Source organism: Pararge aegeria, chromosome 5 (assembly GCF_905163445.1).
Source record: "Pararge aegeria chromosome 5, ilParAegt1.1, whole genome shotgun sequence".
NCBI classification, from domain to species: domain Eukaryota; kingdom Metazoa; phylum Arthropoda; class Insecta; order Lepidoptera; family Nymphalidae; genus Pararge; species Pararge aegeria.
Window position 1 is genome coordinate 19,170,694 of NC_053184.1, and position 12,712 is coordinate 19,183,405.

A 12,712-nucleotide genomic window follows, 5' to 3' on the forward strand; every position below is an offset into this window, starting at 1 on the left:
TTATTGTCAAAAAATATCCATATAATTTTCAACAACTAACAACTTTGCTTATCAACTTATCAACAGATGACGGACGGGAATGAATGAATGAAGGAGTCTTGTTGCATGCATTTTCGAATTTAAAGGCGTCAAAGAGCGCAATACAAAAGTTCGTCCGCAAAACTCCTCCCTATTTTAATTACTGTTGAGGATAGACTTAAAATATAATAAATACTATATTTAATTCAATCGCTATTCATACGTACCCCGTACGCCAATTAAATCGGAATAAAGCCCACCTTCGTACAATTAACAACTGCAAAATTGAAAATTATTATTTATGGGTTGCTATTTGTTAAACCATGCGATAATTATTATAATTGAATTCGTAATTAAAACAACTGCAGTGCAATTTTAGTAGATATCCATAACTAGGTAAATGCGATTATGGAATTGCGCGAATATTAAACATTTATTTAGAGTTCCATAGCTGGTGATTTAAAAACCTATTCGAAGTTGTTAATATTTTCTCTATAGAAGATGCTTGCGGTCTGCAGAATTTTCTTTCAGGCTAATTCTCGGATAAATGGTAGATTTTTAACAAGGTTCGATTTTGCGCCAGCTGTTTTCATGTTTTTGAATGGCAATTCTTAATTAATATGAGTAGGATACTATAAGAATAAGATTAGATATAATATAATAAATTAGATAGTAATTTTTAACTATTTTGAAACGCGCTTAAAGAAATTCTACTGGAATAGTTGAAAAACCGAATTTATATTCAAATAAATGTGAAGTTATAAATAGTTGACGTTAGAAAAAACAACTGCCGAGTAGCTTGCCGGTTTCTTCTAGGTAGAATCTACCTTCCGAACTGGTGTCAGAGTAACTATAAACCGAGAGACCTAACGGCTCAAACATGCTAGAGTAAACCTATTTCTAAAGTAAAGTAGGTACTAAAAAACAAAATAAATTACATATTTAAGAAGGAATGATTTTTATTGCCGTTTTTATAGATAATAATACTAGCGTACCCAGCCCGCTTCGCCGGGCTAGATTTAGCTTTATTTTATTTAAACAATAAACTTACATCATTACATTTTTAATTTAAGTATCATAATATATTAAATCATTTATTTCTCTCCGTATTCATTCTCTTCTATTCTCTTCTCGAGCGGGTGAAGATCATTATCTACACCCATATTCACCCAACAATAGAATATCATCATAGTAAATAAAAGCTGTATTTGACAGTTTGACAGTTCACAAATAGGAGTGCTCCGATCGTCACCAAACTTTACAGGATTACTCGCCAGGTCAATCCGGAGATTCCCTGAAAGTTTCATTGAAATTGGTCAAGCCGTTTCGGAGCCCATACGGAACATACCCACTTTCTCTTTTATACATATAGAGATAGATGGTACGGAACTAATTCTGCGCGAGTGCGAGTCACACTTGGCCGGTTTTCATTGGAATTTGTATTTTTCTTTGATCAGGAAAAGTGGGCGAACAACCCCAGCCATATCAATGCTGGAGCGATGTATAGCTCTCCAGCCACGCTTCGTGCAAGCTCACGTGGAGCTGCTGACACTGACGCCCGAGGCCGAGAAACAGAGAATATTATCTAGACTTGTAAAACTTGAGCCTAACAACTGGGAACACTATGTTTTATATGGAAATTGGCTGAGAACCAAAGGTAAAATAGTATTTTAGTTTTAATTTTCTTTAAAATATATACCAGAAGCCACAGCATCGGGGGAAACCTAAATACCTGAGAGTTTTCCATAGAATTCTCAAAGGTGCGTAAAGTCTACCAATCCGCACTTGGCTTGGTGGTGGACTGCGTGCTGTACCATCGTTGTTCAGAAAGGCGACCGGTATCCTATGGAGGACTGATGGTAGGATGAGCTTTTTATTTGAATGCCACATTCAGGGCCAGCGTGGTGGACTACGGAACAGGCAATCGAACTTTGGTACAGGCAATCGAACTTTGGACCCCCACTTATAAGATCACAGCACTCACTACACCACGGAGGAATTAGGCAAAAGTTTTAGCCAATACATGTTTGCAAATTTAATGATGGTTCACAAAAATTAATCTAAATTTAAGAGAAAATGTGACTGCAATAATTTGAACATTAGAAGCAAAAATAAACTTGCAGTGATATATACTACACTAATTTTATATAACTTTACAATGAACTACCAGTTGATATCTTGGAGATGCCTCTTGAAAAGTTCAAAGTTTGTACTAAACGTAAGGTTATAGAAAAGTCTTATTATAGTATTAAGGACTTCGTCAACGATAAAAAAGCCTGGGTATAAATTATTGCTAACCAGGTTGCGTCTTAAATAGTTTTAAATAACACGGTGAGATGGTGACAATAAAAAAAAGACCGGCTAAGTTTGTTGTAGGCTTCTTCTTAGACGGCGCGATTGGAACCCTCTTAGCTTTAGTTTTAAGTTAACGTATTTAGTTATTGCCATCAACTCACTTCTATGTCATATTTTAAATGTAATGTACGCATCAAAAGTGCCATACATGTGCCAATTTGAATAAAGAAATATTTGATTTTGACTTTGAGGATGTAAAACTTTGTACTAAAGACTTCAATTATTAACTATTCCCTCCCTTCCCCTATCCCCTATTGTTCTGCTGGGTATCGAGCCCGGGACCTAACACTTATAAGACGACAGCACTCAACACTGCATCAGGCATTTATATGTATTATACAAGAACATTTTAAATAAGAAATTTATATTTCAGGATTACCAGTAGCAGCAGCTAAATTCTTTATAGAAGCATCAAGACTTAGTTTTCGAAGTCGAAATTTTGAGAAACCAATCAGGGGAGACCTTATTTCGATTAGGTCCACAGCACTTATGTACAGAAGTTTAGGACAAAAGTCAAGAACGCTTCAACTGATGACAAGGTAAATTTTAAACTTCCGTGTTTAATATTTCCATATTTAATTACAGTATAAAAAAGTATGCCATGAAAGTTGTCCAGAAAATTTAGTTTTAAATTTTAACGTAATTTTATATTCGAATGAAAGGAATGTAAAAGATATGCTTCAATTTTCCAAGAAATGGGACACTCCTTTGAAGTCTAGAATTTAAAATGTTTTGCTTGTATTTTTAAAGATAATTTTTTTATTATCAACGAAATATAAGATCAAAAGTTAATCACGCAGATGATTATTTTCAAGATACTTTTCAACTTTGATACAGGTTTTAAGAGCCCACGCTGCGTTGCAGTATGCCATCATCATCATCATCATGTCAACCAATGGACGCCCAATTTGTCCCAGCAGCTCCCTACGACACATTAAATGTCATCTGTCCATCTCGTTGGCTGTCAACCAACGTTGCGTTTACTGGTCATTATTACATCACCGTGGAGCCTCAACGTCCATCGGTTCTCCGAGCTATGTATCTCGCATACTTTGAGCTATTTCGGTAACTCTGACTCTTCTATGGATCTTCGTATTCCTTATTTGATCGCTTAGAGATAATCCAAGCAATAGCTCCAAGCAGAGCTTTAAATGAGACCCACAGTCAGCGCTCACGTTTCTGACCCATAACTGGCCAAAAGATGCCCAATTATCACTGGAAACATGCATTGTTTGAAGAATCGCATTAAGAATAGGTTTATGAAAAATTTATTGGGAATTTAACCATATAGGTACATTTGACCGCAGATCCTAGTTCAATACCCAGTCATTTCGAACTAATTTTCTAACAAAGCTTCCGTTTAAAACCAATAATGTCATTGATATTCAGTTTCCTTTGTCATTCAAATATTACAACTATATAATCAAAATCGAATAAACAGTAATAACACAATGCGGTTTCCAACCATGATCTGGTATAATTATGATTTTATCAAATACAATTTTCATTGTAACCTCAAATAATATAACGTGAACTACAAATCATAATGGAATATTATAAAGTATTTACAAAATACATAACCACTGTGGGTGAAAAGTTATTCATCAGAATGGAACCTTTGTTCAACGTAATTTTACGTGCATGTTTTGTTAAGCAAAAATTCGTAGCGCGGGTGATTCGGGTATTTAGCAGGCCATAACAAAACCTCACCTTAACCTTTCTAATAAAATAATGTAGTCTAGGACATTAACATAATTGCATACATATTTAATATTAAATCTAACTAACGGAAAATTCATATGTCATTATGTTTCGAGGTTTCACCTATACAAGATTATGACAATATTAAGGAAAATTAAAGGGCCCTATTCTGTGTCTGGCTCATTTCCTCCCAACTTCTGCTTATGTAACTCACGTAGAGTTAAATAAGCTACAGTTGGGAAAATTGTCAACGGCAACGAAGATCGTATTATGCTATATTATTTAAAGGTTCCTAAAGAATTCTATTACCACAGATGGCACACGTGGAGACGAGGTTGGCCGAGCGCCGCAGCAGCCCACATGTACCTGAGAGAATGGCGCTTGAAGATGGAGTTAGAAGGACGCGTTCAGATATACTCGAGAGCTGTAAACCCTACTGTAAGTTTATCTTCATTGAAGAGACAAAGAGTCTGGATAAAATACTCTTTTTGCAAATAAACTTTTATAGTTTTTATTAAAATAAAATTATACAAAATTATCCTCGTTTTCTTAATAAGCATTGCCACAAATAAAGTTATTGGTAAGAGTTTAGACACACACTAGATTTAGCCATAAAATTTGTAAATTTGAATTATTTGAACCTAGTTCAGCAAATAAGAGCCACAAACAAATTTAGATTATTATATTATATTTAGAATCGATATATCAAATAGTTAGGTTAATTATGTTCTCAATTTCAATTTCAATTTATTTGTGAAGTAGTTTCCATATTTTAGTTAAATTGCATAAAATAATATAGCATAATACGAATACCCAGATTGGGCGTAACAATTTCATCGCTATAAAATATTCAGTGGGCGTAGGTAGTAATTTAATAAAACTAGCTTTTGTGCGATACATTGCCCACGTTTGTTTCGGTTTTGTAAAGACACATAAAAGAATAATTTATTTTCCCGAGACAAAATATATTCTATATCTATCTCCGGGACACAAGATATCTTTATGAATTTTTTGCTATGATTGACTAAGATGTTAATGCGTAAACAGGTAGAAAAAGATATTTTTTTTATTCCCCTGATGCCGTGAGATGCCGTTGAATTAAAAAAAAAGTGACAAAATTGTCTAAGTCCATGTCTATGCAATATGTTGTTAGGATCGGAGCAATGATTGGGAAGCCAAATAATAATCTTAATAATTCCATATTCTATAATATTTTTTATTGGTGTACAGAAATCTACAACTTGCTTCGACCACTCTCAACTATCAGCAGGAGCAACAGCTACGAGTGAAGACAAATCTGTAAAGGTAGAAAAAGAAAAACTAAAAAACGAAGCGAAAATGATTAGTGACAAACAAAACAGTGAAAGTGAAAAAATTGTGATTATCAATAGTAGTCCGTGCGGTCGGAAAGCGTGTGCGGTTAAGAAACGTAATCTCTCTATATCAACACAAATAAAGACTACTCATAACAAATCCGAAATCGGTCATAAGAAAAAGTGTACGATGCACAGAAAAGAGAAAAATGTAAAAAATAACGAAATACCGAACATAGTGCCGCCACTGACTGAGCATATTCTCATGAACACGTTTTAAAACACGAACGCTTTAGGGTCAGCGCAAACCTAGTGTCAAATTTCGCTTAAGCTCAAGCAAGGCCATAATTTACTCTTGCATTGAAAACGTATTATATAGTGGCTACAATTTGTGACCTCAAACTTTAAAATTCTTGTATATAATTAACTTGTTTATTAGTATCACTTTGCTACTAATGTTTTTAAGCGATAGTCCTTTCAGTGAATTAAATCGTTTGTAAAATTTGACCTCACAAAATGAACTTTGAGAATAATTGCGCTTACAGTGCCATTGATAATTATAGCCCAGAGTTTCCACGGTTAATTAAATATCATCATCGATAGAGAAGTAATTTTAGGAATTTGTACTAGCACAACAGTGGAACTCATGAAAGTTGAAATAAAATATTTCTGACGTTCTTCAAGTTTTTTACTTGTGGACACAGTATAAAGGATGCAACATGACACTGTACGCATTTTATCAGATATCGCCAGCCAACAATACATACGGTTGTCAATGACCGAATTCACGTTAAGTGAAAATTGTAGTGATAGTGAATATTCATAAGCTGAAGTTTTATATAGACATGAATAATAATTGTTTATTCCATATAAATCTCCCGTTATTTCTATCTTGTTAATTATTTATTCGATCTGGACATGTTTAATTATCTGTGGAATCTCTAGTATTTTTTCTTGTAATTTGTACATACTTTTATCTGTGAGAAAAGTGCTTGAGCCTGATCCGTCAGTTTGTCGCTCCGTCTTCGCTGACCTTTACTTAGAAGTCACAAGTGAACAAAGGTGTGTGCTTGCGAAACTTTTTGAATTAATATTTATTTTCGAAAATGCAGTGAGGTTAGATGTAAAGTTGCGCTGACAATATCGCGAGGTAGAATTAGTTAAGTCAAATGTTCAAGGTGAGAAACTTTAAATATGGAAAACACTGAATTTTTTTTAGTTTATAATTCAAAGTCATATGCTTATTTATGGAAATTGAACCCACCTTGTTATTTATTGTTATTAAACTTTTCTGTGAAGCAAAACTTAACAACGTGGATAATTTAGAGGATGCAATGCTAAGCTATAAAGTGTGTAAGTAATCATTTCTCCCAAAACTGGAGGAACTAAGACGTGCGAAAAAGATGCGATGAAGATTGTTATTGAGACAGAAAACATTAAAGAACTGACAGTGGTTTTATGCCGTTTTAAACAAGTATCAGGCTACATAGGTTCACTATGGAATTGTATTTTCATCAGAGATAATCTAGCTTAGCCATGAAGTTCCAACATTCATTGAATCTCGATCACATCCAGAGCTGTAAACGCACCTCTGGTGAAAGGCAACACAGTACAGACAGACATGCAAGTAGTATATACATAATAGTGTTTCTTATACGATTTCATGATCACTCTTGAAGAACAAAATATCAAGAAGCTTTTGCTGGGCGATTGGTTTATTATGACTGTAATAATAATAGAGTAAGAGTACTCCAAATAGCATGCATGGTGTAAACGTTTGTTTATCCAATGACCATAATTTACTTAAATATCCATTGCTATTTTTAGGAATATTTATTATACACGTTATTTTAAATAGTATGATTATAACAATTAATCTGAATGAGAAAAATAATTGTGTTATCCAAACATTTGCTTTATGATGAAATCTTCTTAAAGCTTCTCATATTGATCAAGTTAGATAGGTAACTAATTCTAAAGACAATTTTGTAGAGAAACCAAAAGAAGTTATATTTTTGTCAAAGACGGTTGACTGTGTTAGGGTGGTAATGCACCGACGTTTTTACGCTAGACTGTAATAGTAGGTATTGTAATTAATAAAAATAATGCAACTGTTTCTATTATATTTCATTTACTAAAATAACTATTATTTTGACATGAATGTTGATTATAGATTAATTAGAATAACAACTATGTTTTTTCTTGAAAATGTATTAAAAATTTTATGAGATCAATCAGAAAAGTAAATAAAATAAACTTTATAAATTAATAGTTCTTTAATATAAAAGCTATAAGATTTTCAAAGAAGAAGAAGAATTCACTGCGGAAGGAAATTCTCTACCTTTCTTTTGAATCACGAATTTGTTTAGCCACTAAAGAGTTATGGACCCATTACTTTGCTGCAATATTAAAATGCTTATAGCTCCTTTGTAATCAGATTTTTATATCCAAGCCACTTTTTGTAATGTTAATTATGTAAAACAAAAACATAACTCTGTTCTTGAAATCATAACATATCCTGTTTAAGTGTGTGTAACCTATAAATATTGCTATTTACTGCTGCCCTTTTTTTACGTGGCTTTGTGTTTCCTTGTATTTATAAATCAATAATGCTAAGGTCACTCATAGGGTCATCTTTATCTTCCTCCATAGATCGCGACAGGATATCCTCCCCCCCTTACCTCACAAGGTGGTACTGGTTAACATCCTTCTAATTTTTGAGTTTTTTTTCTTTAATTTAGATTTAATAGATACCGTGTGGATCTGTAGTATATTTATGTAACCAAAGGTTTCGGGGCAAAATCGAGGATTCTTAAATAAATATTTTAATGTAATTGTCAGTACTGTTTGAGATTTGTTGGTCAAAGGCCATAAACTTCAGAGGTCCAGCATGGCTAGCATAGGAAGGAGACAATTATCTCCCCGGGGAATGGATAAAAATGTATCTTCTACCACAGTTTTATCAACTCACAGAGCACTGGCGTAAAAGTGGAAATAATATACAAACTCCTTTACTCTTTCTTTTAGTCCTTCACTACGATTGCCGCCGGCTAGTGCAAGCGAAACGCACCCGGCCGTTGACCTTTACTAAGCGGTGATTCAACTTGTCACTTAAACTTGCACTGATAATTTCTACTAATGTAGGCAATATATATGCTTATTACTGTTATTCTTTGGAACGCTTCACCACAACATAGAATTTTATTATTCTGCAGTATGTAACAACTAGTTAGTCAAACAATGTGTAACACTAACCGCAAACTATACACTAAAGACTATTCGATAAAATTCGACGGACAAATCTGTTACGTGTGATACGCTAGGGACGCCGCGCGCCAAACTGTATAGTAATTGTGTAATAATAAACAGAAGAAAACTTCTTCTATTCCATGTGCCCGTGATTTAGCAGGTGGACACGTTAACTGTATGACAGGGGGTATCCCCTGTCATTTTTGTGCCCTGCCTGTGCTAGCCCTGCTGGGGTACCCCACCCAGCCCTATCCCTAGGGTTCTTCTTCTTCTTCTTCTTCTAGAGTAACATTTCGCAGGGCAAGCATGAAATACGTCCTACGAAGTACCGCCCCGTGCCCATCCATCTGAGGCGGAGTTGATAAGCCTCATTTGACTTTAATCAGCACAGCAGCTTGCAGAAATAAGCATAGCAGTAGTTTTTTTCTGTACTAAAAACTACTAGTGGTATCGTCGATAGTAGTCTGTTGGATTTGTAGTGTATCTGCATACAGTTCAATTATTATAACAGAAACAGTTGCATATTGTCGCAGTGTTAATAAACTGTACAACCAACATATAATTGCTTTGGCCTTATATTTTAATTAGGCACATTCTCATAAAAAAAAACATTACTTAAACTTAATAATCGCCATGATGATAAACCGTTTTATTTATCTTTTAATACAATGTCTGTTAATTTTTATTTTAGATTAAGAGTTGGTGAACGATTCGCGTGAAGTTTTTTATATTTTCTGTAAATTAGAAAATAGAATAGAAGACTTTATTGCAACACAACACAATAAGAAAACAATTAATTACTATTAATTATAAATTGAAATACTACTTTGTTGAGTTGGCTGAAAAAGAACATTAAATATACAAGTTCACGCATGCCTCGTCTATAAGAGTTCATGTACTGATAAGAATTTTAATATGGAGCAAATAATTTAAAGGTGTTGCATGAGCATCACAGTTGCTGCTTGGCTTGTGAGAGTTTAAACTGTTTGCTTTATCATTTTAAACTATGCCAAAAACTGTTTGATAAACACTTCACTTGTTTTTACCATGTCCTATTTTGTTGATCAGTCAGTGTATAAATGCGAATACGAATGGTAATATAAACGTAACGCCATAATGTTATTTGCCCAGCAGGGAGTGTGTTAAAACGTAAAATAAATAAATATGGAAACATACAGAAAATGCATTTGTTATTTATTGTACTTATATTAATAGGTACATTCATTACTGTATATTTTCATATTATAAAAAAAGATCAATGTGTTGAAAAATTGCCTTTTAATTTAAAACATGAAATATTGGGACAAATAACATTGCTCAGGCTTTATCTTTGTTAATACTAGGGTTTCAGAAGTTAAAGGTTACGATTTTAAATTACTTAATGCAAAACTTTCACCATCTCTTAGACCATTTATTTGATATTCATTCAATAAGATGTACATATTATTTATAAGGGTAGGCTAAGCACTTGGCAATGCTTTGGATGTACTGAGAATAAACCAATGAATTACTTGAAGTTGTTTTATTTATTAATATAACACTACTGCGAGGAGAACTACAATGTTAATATTAAAAATTAGCTACTAAAAATACGCAGGAAACCAGGCTAACATGTATTCTAGTTGGAAAGCAATTTATATGCAATATTCACTAATATGATTTAATCGGTCGAGCAAAGCACAGCAAAGCATACTTAAGTATCATAATAAAAAATATCCTGGACAAACTGCTGGTAACAGTTATTAAGCTTGTTTTTAAACAGTTCCTTTTATCTTTTTTATTCTTCTTTTCCTTTCTGGCTTCTTTATGACATATAGATATATATTGTATATATTAAATTATATTTATTGTTATAAATATTCTATTATATTTTTTATGCAGTATATATATTTCGTTCGCTTGTAAGCGATAAGGCCGCCTATTGTACTTTTTCTCCTTTATTTTAATTGTGTATTTTTTTTAATGCTTGTTTTTTCGATTTGGTGTACAATAAAGTGTATTTCATTCATTCATTCATTAAAATTTAGAAGCAAAATTCTGCAGGATATTTTTTATTATTCTATCTCCAGGATGCAACATATCTGTTTGCCAAAGTTCATCAAGATCGGTCTAACGGTTGAGGCAAACATAGGTCACAAATAAACGGGTACAATCTCGCATTTATGGATGGATTTTCTAGGCATTTTTTTTAGTAATTATTGATTATCCAGATGGTGGTAATTTTTTTTTTTTATTAATAGCGGGGAAACTAGCAAGTGGGTCACCTGATGATAAGTGATCACTGCCGCCCATAAACATCTGCAGCACCAGAGGAGCCACCGATGCGTTGCCGGAATTTGTTTATCCGCCCCTTGAATAACCCTAGATTGTATTTTTGAGGAAACACATCAGAAATGGAAAACCAACGCCTATAAACAGCAACAATTCACAGGGCATGCAAAGAGCACGTCCTGCAACATGTGTCCATCAATTTGAGGCGTCGGTGTTAAGCCACATGTGCCTGTGATTACACCGGCAACCACGCCGTTCAGACCGAAACACAGCATTGCTTCTCAGCGGCAGTAATAAGCATGGCGATAGTACTTCCCCGTAGTAGAGGAGCCTTTTGTGAGCTCTGTCACAAAAGGCTCCTCTACTACTAAAGACATGGGCAGTACTTTCATAACCTTCAGCCTACTTATGTCCCACTGCTGGGAACAGTCTACCTGTCTGATGCGAGAGGGGTTTATAGCTGAAACCTTTCTGATCTAATTCGAGTTAGAATAAAAGGGCTTTCTAGTAGACCAATTTTGCTACGTGGTCGTAAAACTGGTCGAGCGGATACTTTTCTTACGAATGATGCCTTATTCGTAAGATATTTAAGGAAGCTTTCTTGAGAAAACTTGTAAAGCGTAGAAAGAGTCTTTAAACAAACTCCTCATAATATAAATAAATAAATAAATGAGCCATTTATTCCCAAGTAACATATTAAACATCGACTTACAAAAAAAAAAAAATTATTAATATCTAGATTAATTCAAAAAATTATAAAATAGGACTAGTTAATGCACGTGAAACTGCAAGTCAAAGCTAGTTTTGCTATAAACTGGACACATAAATATACCGATACTCCCGACACATAAATGCGAGTGGTCAAACTGAATAGTGTCGATAAAAAAATATTAAAATTTAACAATATTTATATATGAGTGGATAGGCAAGCAGCAATCTCATTCTTTAGAGTTCTAATACCTGATAATATTCGTTAACCTGAATTGAAGAAATTGTGTGTCTGAGCTTTATAAATCTCATGACTCCAACACAAGGCTAAAGCCTGTTCTCATAAGAGGTTTTTACTGTACATGTGTTTTTTAAATTTACTTCACTAATACTTAGGCATGGGCTGCAATTTCACCTCGTGTTAAGTGATGATGCAGTCTAAGATGGTAACGGGCTAACCTGTTAGGGGTATGAATGAATTAGTGAATGAATATAAAACAGAAAAGCATAATAAAACAGCGTATTACAATTTGGAGGCCTTACCGCTTCATAGCGATAAGGTCAGTTAGGGGTATGGAAGATATAAATTAAAGTCACACCCCTAATCGGTTTCTACGCGGCATCGTACCGGAACGTTGAATCACTTGGTGGCATGTCTTTATCCGTAGGGTGGACACCAGTCACGGCAAAAGCTTACGACTCAAAGAAAACTCAGAAATTATAAATACCCAAATTACCCCTGACGGAACGTCGGATAAAGACACAAACAAGGAGTACGGGGCGGCGAATAATGAATTCCACCAATCCGCACTTCACCAGCGTGGAGAACAGCATTGGCTTATTCTGAGAGGAGAAGAGTGTAGGTAATGCGTAGGTCATATATTACCTGAGAGACTTTTAATATTAGAAAACTAAAATATGGCATGTTTAGTTATACATGTAATTCACGCCAGCCTTTGCAGTAAAAAAAGCTTTGAATAAAAGCTTTTACTTCTCCTCCCTTTCTCCATAAACGTTACGTAAGTGGACTGTGCTCAGCACAGTTCACTCTCTTATTACTGAGGGTTAAAGAGCATAAACCCACCACGCTGCTCTAA

The 12,712-nt window shown here is 34.2% G+C and overlaps 1 protein-coding gene across 1 annotated transcript in view; it reads left to right on the forward strand.

Annotated features, from left to right (window-relative positions):
* The window catches only part of LOC120624095 (protein O-mannosyl-transferase TMTC1-like), a 216,241-nt gene extending 209,510 nt beyond the window's left edge, over nucleotides 1-6,731 (forward strand). Inside the window, exons 12-15 of the mRNA XM_039890446.1 lie at nucleotides 1,476-1,675; nucleotides 2,747-2,912; nucleotides 4,389-4,512; nucleotides 5,305-6,731. Coding sequence (XP_039746380.1) covers nucleotides 1,476-1,675; nucleotides 2,747-2,912; nucleotides 4,389-4,512; nucleotides 5,305-5,667 — 853 coding nt within the window. The 3' untranslated portion in view covers nucleotides 5,668-6,731. The remainder of the gene's footprint in view (nucleotides 1-1,475; nucleotides 1,676-2,746; nucleotides 2,913-4,388; nucleotides 4,513-5,304) is intronic.
* The last annotated feature ends 5,981 nt before the right edge of the window (nucleotides 6,732-12,712 follow it).